Source organism: Eumetopias jubatus, unplaced genomic scaffold, assembly GCF_037043125.1.
Source record: "Eumetopias jubatus isolate StellerSeaLion01/CBP00866 unplaced genomic scaffold, mEumJub1_p1.0 scaffold_11, whole genome shotgun sequence".
In the NCBI taxonomy this organism is placed as follows: domain Eukaryota; kingdom Metazoa; phylum Chordata; class Mammalia; order Carnivora; family Otariidae; genus Eumetopias; species Eumetopias jubatus.
In genome coordinates, this window is record NW_028274817.1 from 58,311,823 (window position 1) to 58,327,212 (window position 15,390).

General features: G+C 35.5%; 1 protein-coding gene across 2 annotated transcripts in view; it reads left to right on the forward strand.

Annotated features, from left to right (window-relative positions):
* The window catches only part of RPS6KA6 (ribosomal protein S6 kinase A6), a 198,415-nt gene that overhangs the window by 55,477 nt on the left and 127,548 nt on the right, over positions 1–15,390 (forward strand). For both annotated transcript variants that reach the window (XM_088028978.1, XM_028101479.2), the window contains exon 3: positions 12,084–12,200. In XM_088028978.1, coding sequence (XP_087885104.1) covers positions 12,084–12,200 — 117 coding nt within the window. The remainder of the gene's footprint in view (positions 1–12,083; positions 12,201–15,390) is intronic.

The following is a 15,390-nucleotide window of genomic DNA, read 5'->3' on the forward strand; positions in this document are numbered from 1 at the left end:
GAAATATTCTATTACAAGTGTGTATTTCTTAAACTTCATGTATAGCTATATGTAGGAAGTCCCTTAAGTTGGGGTGCCTGCTTCTCATAGGGTTGATTTTTCCTTCCTTTACTTCTCTTTCCATTCTGGACATTTATCCTTGCTGTGCTTCAATATTTTTCTTCCCTTACAAAGTTGGTCCTTACTTCTGCTTTTTATTCATTTAGCATTTAAAAAAAAATGAACCCTTGGAAGTTAAGGTGGCAGAGAAGTAGGGGGACCCTATGCTTGCCTCATCCCTGAACACAGCTAGATAAATATCAAATCATTCTGAACATCCAGGAAATGATCTGAGGACTGAGAAAATAATCTGCACAACTAGAAAGAGAAAAGAGGCCACATTGTGGAGGGTCTGAAATGTGGAGATGTGATTTGGGGGAGAAAAGAATCATGGTGCAACAGAGGGAAGGGGCCCTGATCAGGGAGAGGGGAAAGAGAGAGAGAGAGAACACAAATGCAATGCATTGCATAAAAAAACACCCCCTGAAACAATTGATGGGGAAAACAAGAGGGGCTGATTATTGCAAATTTTTACAAGCAGTAGAGCTCTAAGTCTGAAGTTTTAGAAGTCTATGCCATCACCAGTGTGAGCCTCGTGGGCATAGAGGTACTCCTGTGGAGAAGGAGAGGAGAGGCCCAGTAGTAGACACTGTGGTCTGAGGATCCTCTGAGTCACACTAGGAGGGACAGTTCCCATTCTTTGAGTGCATTTGGGAGAGGTGTCACTGCCTCTCCAGGGACAGAGGAGTCCGTGGGCACCATTGAGCTGGCCTGTTCATTAGTATAGGAACAGAGACACCTACTGAGGGCAGCTAACCTGGATGCTGGCTTTTTTCTGTGCTTTATCATAAACTCTAAGCACCTACATGTTCTTGTGACTGACCTTCTAGAAAAATCCCACACCAGCCACAGTTCAGTGAGACGATCCTCCAGAGGATCAGCATGGGTCCATGCAGTGCCATTTCCCTAAAATTTGAAGTTTTGAAACCCAGCTGGCATGCCTGAGATAAAACACAGGAGCTTTGTGCCACCTGGTGGGCAGAAGGCTCAGACACAGATGGTAAAGATAGGGATCTGAGGGATGCCTGGGACAAACTAGGGGAGATTGTTTGCTCTTCTGAGAGGGCTTCCTGGATAGCTGTGGGCATTAAATCCCCTCTTCAGGGATGAGAGAGTCAGCTGATACAATTTTTACCCCTGCCCATCAGCAAGGATGGACTTTAGTGAGCAGCACAATGCCCAGGGTGGAAGCTTGCCCACTTACACTAGGTGTTTTTTGTTTTTTGGTTACACTGGGACAAGTGTGCCTGTGACTCAGAGCATCAGCAGGCCCCTCCCCCAGATGACCAGCACAAACTGCCCCTGCCCCATTGCACCAAGTCTACTGACCACAGAGAGCTATAAAGCTGTAGCTCTAGGAGAAATAGGATCTAGCCTCTTTTAACAAGTAGACTAAAACACACCTATTTTAAACTTGCTACACAGTGGACAAGGTCCAAGCACTCCCCACTGCAGACAAGGAGAAACTCTGCAGGGGAATGACCTGAGGGAAAGAGCAGCCAAAACACAACAGCAGAGTGCACATAGCATACACCAGAAACAATTCCCGAAGAACCAGGTCCTGGACGGTATACGATGTTTTCTTAATATAGCCATTACTCCCAGGAGCAGGAAACATAACAGACTTTCCTAACACAGAGAAGACAGAGAGCTACATACAATGTCAAAATGGAGGAATTTATCCCAAAAGAAAGAACAAGAAGTCAAGGATAGGGATCTCATCAAAACAGATATAAGTAATATGCCTGAACCAGAATTTAAAACAACAGTCAGAAGGATACTAGCTTGGCTAGAGAAAAACACAAGGAGTCCCTCACCACAGAGATAAAAGACCTAAAACCTAGTCTAGCCAAAAAAAATGGTATAATGAAGATGTGAAACTGACTGGCTGTAATGACCACAAGTAGGGAACAATCAGAAGAACAAATAAGTGATAAAGAAGATAAAATTGTGGAAAATAATGAAGCTGAAAAGAAGAGGGAAAGAAAAATATGGACATATAACAGATATATTCAGAACATTTCATCCTAAAGCAGCAAAATACACACTCTTTTCACGTGCACAGGAAACAGTCTGCAGAAAGAATCACATACTGGGTCACGAATCAAGATTGAACAAGTATAAAAAGATTAAGATCAAACTGCATATTTTCTCACCACAACACAATGAAACTAGAAGTCAACACAGAAAAAATTTGGAAAGACCACAAATACATGGAGGTTAAAGAACATCCTACTAAAAAAGCAAAATATTAAAAAAAATGAATGGGTTAACCAGAAAATTAAAGAAGATGTAAAGACATACATGGAAGCAAATGCAAATGAAAACATGATGGTCCAAAACCTTTGGGATGCAGCAATAGCAGTCATAACAAGGTAGTATATAGCAATGCAGGTGTACCTCAGGAAGCAAGAAGACTCTCAAGTACACAACTTAACCTTCCATCTAAAGGGGCTAGGAAAGGAACAGCAAAGAAAGCCTAAATCCAGCGGTACAAGGGAAATAATAAAGATTTGAGCAAAAATAAATTATATAGGAACAACAACAACAAAACAGTAGCACAGATCAATATAACTAGGACTGATTCTTTGAAAGAATTAATACCATTGATAAACCCCTAGAAAAATCTTATCAAAAAGAAACAGAACATACCCAAATAAATAAAATCATGAATGAAAGAGGAACAATCACAACCAACACCGCCAAAATACAAACAATTATAAGAGAATATTATGAAGAATATATGCCAAAAAAATGGGCACCTAGAACAAATGGATAAATTCCTAGAAACATAAACTACCAACACTGAAAAACAATGAAACAGGAAGAAATAGAAAATTTGAACAGACCCATAGCCAGCAAAGAAATTGAATCAGTAATCAAAAATCTCACAACAAACAAAAGTCCAGGGCCAGTTGTCTTCCCAGGGGTATTCTACCTAACATTTAAAGAAGTGTTCATACCCATTCTTCCCCAACTATTCCAAAAAATAGAAATTGAAGGGAAATTCCCAAACTCTTCCTATGAGGCCAGAATTACCTTGATTCCAAAACTAGGCAAAGATCCCACTAAAACGATTTATAGGACAATATCCCTGATGTACATGGATGCAAAAATTTTGAACAAGATACTCACAAATTGAATCAAACAGTACATTAAAAGAATTATTTGCTGTGATCAAGTGGTATCTATCTGGCTGCAAGGTGGTTCAATATTCACAAATCAATCAATGTGATACACCACATTAATAAAAGACAAGAACCATATGATCCTCTCAATAGATACAGAAAAAAGCATTTGATAAAATATAGCATTCATTGTTGATAAAATTCAATGACGTAGGGGACTAGGTAATATACCTCAACGTCCTAAAGGCCATATATTAAAGACACACAGGTAATATCATCGTCAATGGTGAAAAACAGCATTTCCACTACGGTCAGGAACAACACTAGGATGTCCACTCTCACCATTGTTATTTAACATAGTACTGGAAAGTCCTAGCCTCAACAATCAAACAACAAAAAGGAATAAAAGGCATCCAAATCAGTAAGGAAAAGTCAAACTTCCACTCTTTGCAGATGACAATACTTTATGTAGAAAATCCCCAAGACTCCATCAAAAAATTGTTAGAACTGATATATGAATTCATCAAAGTCACAGGATAGAAAATCAAATACATTTGCATTTCTATACACCAATAATGAAGAAGCAGAAAGAGAAATCAAGGAATTGATCTCATTTACAATTGCACCAACAACCATAAGATACCAAAGAATAAACCTAACCAAAGAGGTAAAAGAAAGGTACTCTGAAAACCATAAAACTCTAATGAAAGAAATTGAAGATGACACAAAGAAATGGAAAGACATTCCATGCTCATTCATTGGAAATACAAACATTGTTAAAATGTCTATACAACCCAAAGCAATCTACACATTTAATGCAATCCCTATCAAAATACCACCAGGATTTTTCACAGAGCTGAAACAAACAATCTTGAAATTTGTATGGAACAGGAAAAGCCCCTGAATAGCCAGAGGAATGTTGAAAAAGAAAACCAAAGCTGGGGCATCACAATGCCTGACTTCATGCCATATTACAAAGCTGTCATCATCAAGACTGTCTGGTACTGGGGCAAAAATGACACATAGATCAACGGAACAGAACAGAAGACCCAGAAGTGCACCCACAACTATATGGTCATTTAATCTTCAACAAAACAGGAAACAATATCCAATGGGAAAAAGACAGTCTCTTCAACAAATTGTGTTGGGAAAACTGGACAGCCACATTCAGAAAAATGAAACTATACCACCTTCTTACATCACACAAAAAATAAATTCAAAATTTATGAAAGATGAAAGAGCTTAATGTAAGACAGGCTCCCACAAAAATCCTGAAGAAGAACACAGGCAGTAACCTCTTTGACATTAGCTATATCAGCTTCTTACTGGACATTTCTCTTGAGGAAAGGGAAAGAAAAGTAAAAATGAACTATTGGGACTTCATCAAGATAAAACTTTTGCACAGTGAAGGAAACTAAACTTCCCCCTACAGAATGGTGGAAGATATTTGCAAATGACATATCTGATAAAGGGTTATTATCCAAAATCTATAAAGAAATTATAAAACTCAACACCCAAAAAGCAAATAATCCAGTTAAGAAATGGGCAGAAGACATACATGAATAGACTTTTTTCCAAAGACATACACATGTCTAATAGACACATGAAAAGTTGCTCAACATCACTCATCATCAGGGAAAGACAAATCAAAACTACAGTGAGATACCACCTCACACCTGTCAGAATGGCTAAAATTAACAACACAGGAAAAAACAAATATTGGTGAGAATGTGGAGAAAGCACAACCCTCTTATACTGTTACTGGGAATGCAACCTGGTGCAGCCACTCTGGAAAACAGTACAGAGGTTCCTCAAAATTTAAAAATATAACTGTCCTATGACCCAGCAATCACACTATTAGGTATTTATGGAAAAGATACAAAAATGCTGATTCTACAGGGCACATGTACCCCGATGTTTACAGCAGCATTATCAACAATAGGCAAATTGTGGAAAACCTGTGTGTCCATCAACTGATTAATGAATAAAGATGTTGTATATATATATACCATGAAGATTACTCAGCTATTAAATGAATGAAGCTTGCCATTTGCAATGACGTTGACGTTGGTAGAGTGTATTATGCTAAGTGAAAACAGAGAAAGATAAATACCATATGATTTCACTCATCTGTGGAATTTAAGAAACAAAACAGGTGAATATAGAAGTGGAAGAAAAAAAATGGAGGCAAATCATAAGAGACTCTTAAGTATAAAGAACAAACTGAAGGTTGATGGAGGGAGGTGGGTGGGGCAATGGACTAAATGGGTGATGGGTATTGAGGAGGGCACTTGTGATGAGCACTGGGTATTATATGTAAGTGAAGAATCATTAAATTCTAATCCTGAAACCAATATTACAATATATGTTAACTAACTAGAATTTAAAGAAAAACTTGAAAAAAATATAATGCAGTATAAAAAATAGTGATAATGTGATAAAGGGAAAATTTCTGCAAAAGAAAAATTCAAACCCTTGTCTTATAGATATGCAAAACTCTTTGATAAAGTTATTGTTCATCTAAATATTGATGCCTAACCACTAGAAGGTGTAGTTATGCTATACCACAAGGGATGCAAAGATAAATAGTATAAATAATTCAATAACTTCAATTTTTATAAACATTTTGTGGTTTTCAAAATTCTCAGTTGACTCTGTCACCCAGATCTGAAATAGATAGGGTCGGTTTTATTGCCATTTTATAGATGAGGGAACTAAAGAGCTGATCCTAGTAAATAGAATAATCCAAGCCACGTGGGAACTAGCTTGCCACCATTGTTTGGTTTTCAGTCAGGACAAAATGATACTATTTTCCTAACCTAAATATTCTATAATTACTTCCCAATATGTACATTATTTGAGGTGTTTTGTTCACCCTAGTTGTGTTTTGACATTTACATTATTATTACTATGAACGCTCTTTCAAAGTAGGCTGATACTTAGCTTGGTTTTCAATGACCCTGGATTATTCACTGCATGAGAAGAGTACATCAAGCTGTTTCCCAGATCTTTTCATGGACATTTTAACAAATCCACAACTAAATGCTCTTGGAATTTCTGGGTGATCAAACTGGCCTATCTACCCAGAAATATAGCAAATGTTTGAACAGATGGATATTGCATTATTACATAAAACCCAAACAATTATGCTTTAAAATTTCTCTTCTTTATTTTCAATTTTAATTCCAATATAGTTAACATACAGTGTTATATTAGTTTCAAGTGTACAATATAGTGATTCAACAGTTCCATACATCACCCAGTGCTCATCATGACAAATGCACTCTTTTATCCCCATCATCTATTTCACTTATGCCCCACCACCTTCCCTCCTATAACCAGTTTTTCTCAATAATTAAGAGTCTGTTTCTTAGCCTCCCTCTCTCTCTCTCTCTCTCTCTCTCTCTCTCTCTCTCTCTCTCTCTCTCCCCCTCTCTCCCTCTCTCCCTCCCCCTCCCCCTCCCTCTCTCCCCCTCTCCCCCCTTCTGTCTCTCTCTCTCCCTCTCTTTTTTCTCCTTTGCTCATTTCTTGTTTCTTAAATTCTACATATCAGCGAAATCATATGATATTTGTCTTTCTCTGACTTACTTCACTTAGCATTATACTCTCTAGGTCCATCCCTCTTACTTTGTTTTTACCTGTTTTCTGGAGGTATCTATGTTTAGTACCATAGTCCTAGGAAGTAGTCATAATAGCATTATATAGTATGATTTCCTAATGGATTGTCTTCAGCTTCTCTTTCTCATTAACAGGTGATTTCAAATGAGTTAATCAAAGATTGAAGCAGTAGTGTATTTGGCAGTTTCTTTTGTACTCTATCAGTATGTTTTTCCAGTGTTATAGCATTGTTGGGCCCCTGAATTAAAAAGATGATCACAGAGTGTAGAGGTCAGAGCATACTATTTTAGTTGTGATTGAGTCTTCATAATTTTTATATTTATCAACAATTACTATGATATTCCAAAAAAACCCACTAACTCATCATCCTTGTCTCAGATTTGTCATATGGTGTTGAAAAGAACAGTGGTTCCTATTTCAAAGTTATTAGATCTTAATTTCACAGTAGCAACTTTCTTTACAGAGATCAACTATGATCAGGTACTATGTATAAGTTTGCTAGGGCTGCCATAGCTAGGTACCACAGACTAAGTAACTTAACAAATTTATTTTCTCATAATTCTGGAGGCTAGAAGTTCAAGATCAAGATGTTGGCAAAGTTGGTTTCTTCTGAGGCCTCTTTCCTTGGCTTGTAGATGGTTGTCTTCTCCCTGTGCTTTCACATGCTTTTTCTTCTGTGTGTGTCTATGTCTTAATCTCTTCTTGTAAGAACAGCAGTCATACTTGATAAGGGTCCATCCTAATGACCTTATTTTACCTGAATTACCTTTTCTAAGGCCCTGTCTCCGAATAGTTACATTCTGAGGTGTTGGGGGTTGAGACTTCAGTGCATGAATTTTGAGGGGAAACAGTTCAGCCCATTAACATATTGTATACGTTTTTGTTTCATTAAGGGAAGTGATATATCTGACAAAATTTTTTATCCTCAAGTCCAAATTTTATCTCTGTGTCCCCAGTGGGTAGCACAGTGCTTAATACATAGCATATGCTTCATGAATGCTGTTGATTTTTCTGAATGAGTGAATAATTAAAGATGAAAGGCAGTATATATGGGAAGATTATGTAATATATCACAACTTTATTATACCAGGATAGAGAAAATTTTTTGAAGATGATTCACTCTTAGGAGAAAACAAATGGATTGCTGATAGGTACATTACTATTTTATTTCAGGCTAGAATGCTGCCAGTCTAAAGCTGGAATGTTGCAGAACCAGAAGAAAGTGAAGTAGAGGAAGGAAGGAAGGCTGCAGATGACAAAAAAAATGTTTTAATAGTAAACATTAATAAATATAGCCTTGGAGAGGCTGAGAAATGTTAGGCAGTAGACAAGAATGGGCTGGAGAGAAGATGAAATAAGAAAGACCAATATTGGAAATGATGACACAGAGTATCAGATAATTTGACAGTAAAAAAAAAAAAGAGCACATGCAAATTATAAAACACTTCTGTAATAAGTTGTGTGTGTGTGTGTATTTGTGTAGATATCTATATTTATATACCTATATAACTGTATGTTAGAAGCACCTAAATAGTACTGTTCAATCGTGAGCATGTATCAGAATCATCTGGGTAGGTTTTAAAAAATGCTAGGTCTCACCCTAGTTCTACTGAACCATAATCTTTGAGGGTGGGTAGGACTCAAACATATATATTAAATAAATATTTATTTTACTAGTGATTTTTATTTGCAGCTAGGGCATTGTAAACTACTGTTTACTTAAAGGCAAACTGGCCATAACTTAGTAATACAATGCATAGTAAGTGGTTTGCTTAGGACCATATGTAAACAGATGACCAATCAGTAAGTTAATATCAGCATTTTTAAAAAGTACAGATTCTGAAGTCATTATGCCCTTCATTTATGTTAAGTACAACACAGTGTAATAAAAATACTGACCATGAATAATCTGGAAAAATGTTTATATTCCTCACACTCTAAGGAAAAATACTTATTTCATTAAATTTGGAAATAAAGTCAGTTCTGTTCAAAACTGACACAATTCCATTATCCAGAATGAATTCCTGTTTCCCTATTTCCTTTATATATTAAAAAATTAATTCTGGATAAGTATTTTTCTCCTTTTTTTTCAAGGCATTTAAAAATAATTTTGAGGGCACCTGGGTGGCTCAGTTGGTTGAGCGACTGCCTTCGGCTCAGGTCATGATCCTGGAGTCCTGGGATCGAGTCCCACATCAGGCTCCCTGCTCAGCGGGGAGTCTGCTTCTCCCTCTGACCCTCTTCCCTCTCGTGCTCTCTCTCTCTCATTCTCTCTCTCTCAAATAAATAAATAAAATCTTTAAAAAAATAATTTTGAGGGTTTTTTTTTTACTAGTTAATTTATCTTTAAAATCTTTCATTTTACAATTGAGAATAAGCTAATGGTTGCCAGAGGGAAGGGGAACTGGAAGATGGGCAAAATGGATGAAGTGAATTGGGAGATACAGGCTTCCAGTTACAGAATGAATAAGTCATGGGAATAAGAGCTACAGCATTAGGGAATATAGTCACTGGTATCATAATAGCATTGTATGGTGACAGATAGTGGCTACACTTGTGATGAGCATAGGATATCATATAGGATGGTTGAATCACTACCTTGTACACCTGAAAGTAATGTAACATTATATGTCAACTATACTAAAAAAATAATAAATACTATATATATAGTGAATATACCAGTAGCCCATAATTTATATATACATATTTATATATATTTAACAATTTATATACATAAACTAAAACAAGTATTATTGTATGGTATTATATGGTATTATTATACCATAATGAATACAAATTATTTTTATGCCATAATAAATACCAAAGAAAGTGACTATATATATATATATATATATATATATATATACTAGTAGCCCATAATTTATATGCATATATATATATATATATAAATTAAAACAAGTTTTCCTTCATTCCCTTTTTATGAAATTGCATCAATTTCTGTGGCTGTCTGCTCCCATAAAATCAAACAAATATTGTGGTATGCCTTAGGAATGCAGAGATGAATGTGATAATACCTGCATTCAGGAAGCTCACAGTCTAGTGGGAGAGAAAGACAAGGTAATGAGTTATTAGAACACAGTGTAACAATATTTTATGGGGGCTATCCACTGGGGAAAGTGGTCTTTTCTAATCTAGTAGTATTTTCATGTTGGAAACTTTTTATGGTAATGCTGCCAAAAATTGAAAGGTATGTTATTTTTTGAAAGATGGGCATCTGTGGATTTTAATTAAGAGAAGAAGCATTGGGCAGACACTTTCATTTGGAAGACATTCTTAGGTTTGGTGAAACTAACTAGAGTATAGTTGTTTCCTTGGTGATAGTAACTAGAATAGAGTACAGTTGTTTCCTATCTCTGAACATTTTTAAAAACCTAATGTCATCATGACCCATGTTTATAATGATGATCTTAAATGGCAGAAACTAAAGTACTTAAATGTAAAAATGCTGTACTGTGTTCAGCATAGAATCACAGACTTGTGGAGAACCTTAAAGACCCATCTGATATAACCTGTTTGTCATGTGAGAACAGTGAAGAAGAATAGTTTGTGATTTGGCCAAGGCTGCTTATCTTATGTATGGCAGAGCTAGGAGCAAAACTTAGTCTACTGACTCTTCTTTTAGTGTTCTTTCAGGTTCTTTCAGGTTTCTTTCATATTATATGCTCTGAAGACCAGTAGTACATTCATAGTATGTGGTGAAAACTCAGTTAACCATAATATTAAGAGTATACAGTGATATTGCTTTTGTTTTACACATATTCTATTGCCAAGGTGCATACAGATATGCTGTACTTTAATCCCAGAATGGTAGCTGCAAAGCATATGTATTTCCATTAAAAAAAGTTTTTGACTTTTTTGGGGAAAGTTACTCTCATATCTACTTAGGAGTCTGCTGAAATACTATTTTAATGTATAACAAACATCTATGGACATACTTTTAGAGCTGATTCGTCATTTCTGGCTGATTAGTGATTACAGATACCTAAAGCTAAAATTCCTTTGCCTACCCTCATGAGAGAGTGAATGTTTGACTATTTGTGTAACATGGAAGTTATTTTAGCTGCCATGAAGTCTAGTTTACTTGGGATTCTGCTCATGCCCACTTGGGCCATAGTCACTATTTATTAATCAATCAATTAATGCATGAATTGATTGAGAATGTTTTTGCCATCCAGACCAGAATTTAATGTGGTGTTCTGGAAAGCTACCAAGACTTCTAGACATTGTGATTAACTGGTCATGTGAACTTAAACTCTGTGGGCCTCAGTTATTTCCTCTATAGTTAGAATGTTGGATACTATATCCCAGGTCTTGATATTTTGTGATATGTAATATACTTGAGGTTTTTTTCATCCTAGCTACTGTGCTTCTCTAGGGACTAGAATTATACCTCACTTGAGTATAATCTTCACAGCTGAATAGAGTCCTACATCAAAAAGCAGGAACACTCCCTGGGTGGCTTCTTTTCTGCCTGACCCAGGTGGTAGGAAATTTGGCATATCATTTATATACAAAGTTTCAACAAAAATAGGGTCATGGCCTGGAAACATGTGTTTGGGCTTTGCAGATTTTGTTTGCCTATAGCCAGTTTTTCTGTTCAATGATGTAGCTAGTTGGACATTTAAACATTCATATATCACTACTTAAAATTAAGGCTACTGAAATTCCATTTCAGAGAACTTTTGAAGCTCACACATTTTGCCATGCCCTATAATTTACAAGGTTTTATCTGTCTCTTGACTTTCTCTGCAGCCACCTCATAATTCATACTCCAGGGAGGGTCTTTTGTTTTGTTTTTTAAGTAGGCTCTACACCCAATGTGGGCCTTGAACTCATGACCCTGAGATCAAATCACATGCTCTACAAACATTAAGAATTGCATGCTCAACCGACTGAGCCGGTCAGGCACCCCTCCAGTGAGGGCCTTAAAACTGTTAGTTGTTGATGTTTTTCTTTTGTCACTACCTAGTTGGAAGGGAATCCTGAAGCATAGATTTTATGTGCTTATATTTACATGCAGTTATATAATAGGGGTGGTTGTGTATCTCTGTGTGTTAGAAAATAGGGAAGTGAATATACTAGTAGCCCATAAAACTCTGTGTTAAGATGAAAGGGTTGGATAGTCAGTTAATTTCTAGTGTGATTTCTGGTTCTAAATGGAGCTAATCATTAGATGTTGCAACTGGATTTGAGTGTTGTTTGGATTTCTTTTTACAGGATGAAGGTGTTGTTAAAGAAATCCCTATTACTCATCATGTTAAGGAAGGATATGAGAAGGCAGATCCTGCACAGTTTGAGTTGCTCAAGGTTCTTGGTCAGGGATCCTTTGGAAAGGTAATAAATGCTTTATTTTTTTTCTCTTCTGAACATTTAGCCAAAATAATATATATATAGATAGACATTTGGAAAATATGCCATTTCTAAATTTGTCAAAGGATACACACAAAGGTAACTCTCTGATTTTACTCTTTTTATTTCTGTTGTACTTTTAGTCCCATTTCTTTATACTTATGTGTAATAATCAGTGTTTTCCAGTACCATGGGCTCACTCATTTTTTAGGACAAAATATAGCATACTATATTAGCTGCCTATATCAAAGTAGTTTGATTTTTTTTTAAAGTCTTCCTTTTTTCTCTGTTCATATACTGGCATGATCACAGCTTGCTCTTTCCTAGTGATTTTATCTATATTCCTTAGCTCTATCACAAATGTCAGAATGTATTACCAATTCATATATGAGTGCATGAATTCACCTATTATCTGTTAAGTAGTATGTATATAAATTACAGCAGGGGCAGGTACTGGGTGACATATAGATGATGTGAAACTCCTGCCTTCAAGGAGCTTAAATTTCAAGGGAGGAAGCAAAATTGAGAAAGATTAACTCTGAAATCATTGAAACTGTTAAGTGCTTACTGGCATAAGATTCTCAGAAGTGTGTAGGTCTGGTTCTTGATGTTTGTACAGCTAATGACATCCAAGACATGAAATTTACTGTACATACACAGTAATTAACAGCCCTTAAGAAAACAACAACAACAACAACAATGTAAGGGGAGAAAGATAAAGTGAAGCTACTAATTTGAGGGTGTCTGATATTTAGTTTCAAAAGGGAAAAGTGGGGCAGCTGAATGGTGATTATTATGATCTGAATCATTTTAAAAGAAAGATATTTATTGAACACCCAGTATGTGCACATTTATAAAAGCAGTATTAGTGAATATAAAATTGACGTTAATTGTCTTAAAGTAATCTGATATCTGTGTGGTATAGAATGTAACATATTAAATACAGAGAAATGTTTTCAGGACACAACAAAGGCAGACTATGGTAGATTATGGTTTAATAGTAAATTGGTACAGGAGGTATATGAAGACAAGGAGATAAGACCTGAATACTTGTACTGGGGAGAGTAAAACTTTAAAAGATTGTGTGTGTGGGATGTGCTTATAGAACTGACCTGTAGAGTAGGCATGTGCATTCTGCATACCTATATGTTTTTTTAAATTTCTTAAAGTACAATATTGTCTTAATTATTTTACATGGTATTTTTATGATGTTAATTTTAGAGGAACAGAGATGCAGTTCTTTTATATCCAAAATGTATAAATGCTTAAATTTCAACTTTAAAATTTCACCAGGCAAACATTTGAAGTCATTAAAATCATTGCTTTTTCATTTGATGTATATATCTAGTCATATGTATATTTATTTATATCCAGCTTTGCTCCAGAAATGATTTAAGGTTTTCATAGATGAATATCAAATAAAATAAAATTAAAAATAAGTTGAGATGATTACAGCAGGAAAGATTAGATGAAGCCAGTGATATAATCTTGTCGTTTACAAATGACATAAAAGCCTGTAAGTCTCCTAGAAGTGGGACCAAAATGAAGTCTTAAAATTTCTGGCAGCCATTATAAAGAAGTTGATACTTTTAATTGCATGATTATGACAGTATCTGTAAGGTTGTAAACAGATCTAACAGACGAGAAAATTTTTTTTTCTCATGGGGATTCATAAAATACAATATAACATAATGTAGTGTCTTCGATAACATCTTCACATTAAATATAGCAATATGTGGACAAGTTGTCAATGTAGTCCTTAAATTCAGGAAATACTCAGCTTTGTGCAGGAACTTCAGTTTAACAAGGATATCATAGAAGCCTTTTTAAAATTTGTAATACTAAAATACAAAGTATTGATCTTCATGCAGTTCATCAACAAAAGAAATATTAAGGAGGTGGCTTATTTCTTTTTTCCTAGGATGTGAACCTGCATACTTGTCAGTACTACATCATTTGCATGGGCATTGGGTAGATGTGACTTGTTATATGCTGAACCTATGCGGGAATTTGGCCAAAGCTGCAAATCAAAGTGTAGGAGAAATTCCGAGAAACTTTGGGCTGTGGCCTTATTTAGTTGTCTGCAAAAGTTCCATTGTTAAAATGCAATAAATGGAATTATGGCCTACATAAAGCCTTGCAATTAGATATTTTTATAGCATATTTAATAGGGGAGAACACCATTAAAATCATTTTAAAGTTGTATTTCAAAGAAGCTTATATTATCATCATGAAATAAACATATAAAATTCTGTACTGAACACACCAAGTATAATGCTATTAATGATCATTAATGTATGGATTGGAATGTAGTATAGCAAACAGCTTACATTAATTATTTTAAAACACATCAAATAAAACACATGAAAATATGTCTGAAATTGTCAGATTAGCTTTCCTTGTATTTCACATGCCAAGTAATATTTATACAACACATACCTTTTAACGTTCGTGGATTACAATTTTTTTACTTATTGATATTACAGTATAGGAATTAAAAATGAAATTTTTAAAAGATTTATTTATTAGAGAGAGAGCACATGCACGTGCATGCACACAAGTGGGGGGAGGGGAAGAGGGAGAGAATTTCAAGCAGACTCCTTGCTGAGTGCAGAGCCAGACCCAGAGCTTGATCCCACCACCCATGAAATCACGACCTGAGCTGAAATCGAGTCAGATGCTCAACTGAATGAGCCACCCAGCTGCCCCTAAAAATGAATTTTTGAAAATACTAAACCCTTGCCCTCTTGAGTCATTTTCAAGAGATAGTTTTATAAATGTTTACATCTTAAAATTTCTTACAGTTTTTTCTCTTCAATCAGTGTTAAAGCTGTGTGATCTTTAAGTTCACATGAACAAATACTTACAGAGTACTTATTAATGGAAAATATAGAAGTCCATGTAACCAAAAGAGGTATATTGGAGTAACTCACTCACTAATTTCTTTTCTGACCTGTTTCCAAGAATTGGATTAGTGTGACTGAAAAGAAACCTCTTTGAACAGGATAGATATGTTTTTAGATACAGTAGTTTGAAGCCATGCAACTTCTGTAGTTGATCATGGGAAGAGAGCAGAGAGGATATTTTCTTATGCTAGTTCAGTCCATCTAAGATCTGAAAAGAACAAATCAGGTGATGAACAAATAAACAATTATTTCTCTAGACCATAAATGAT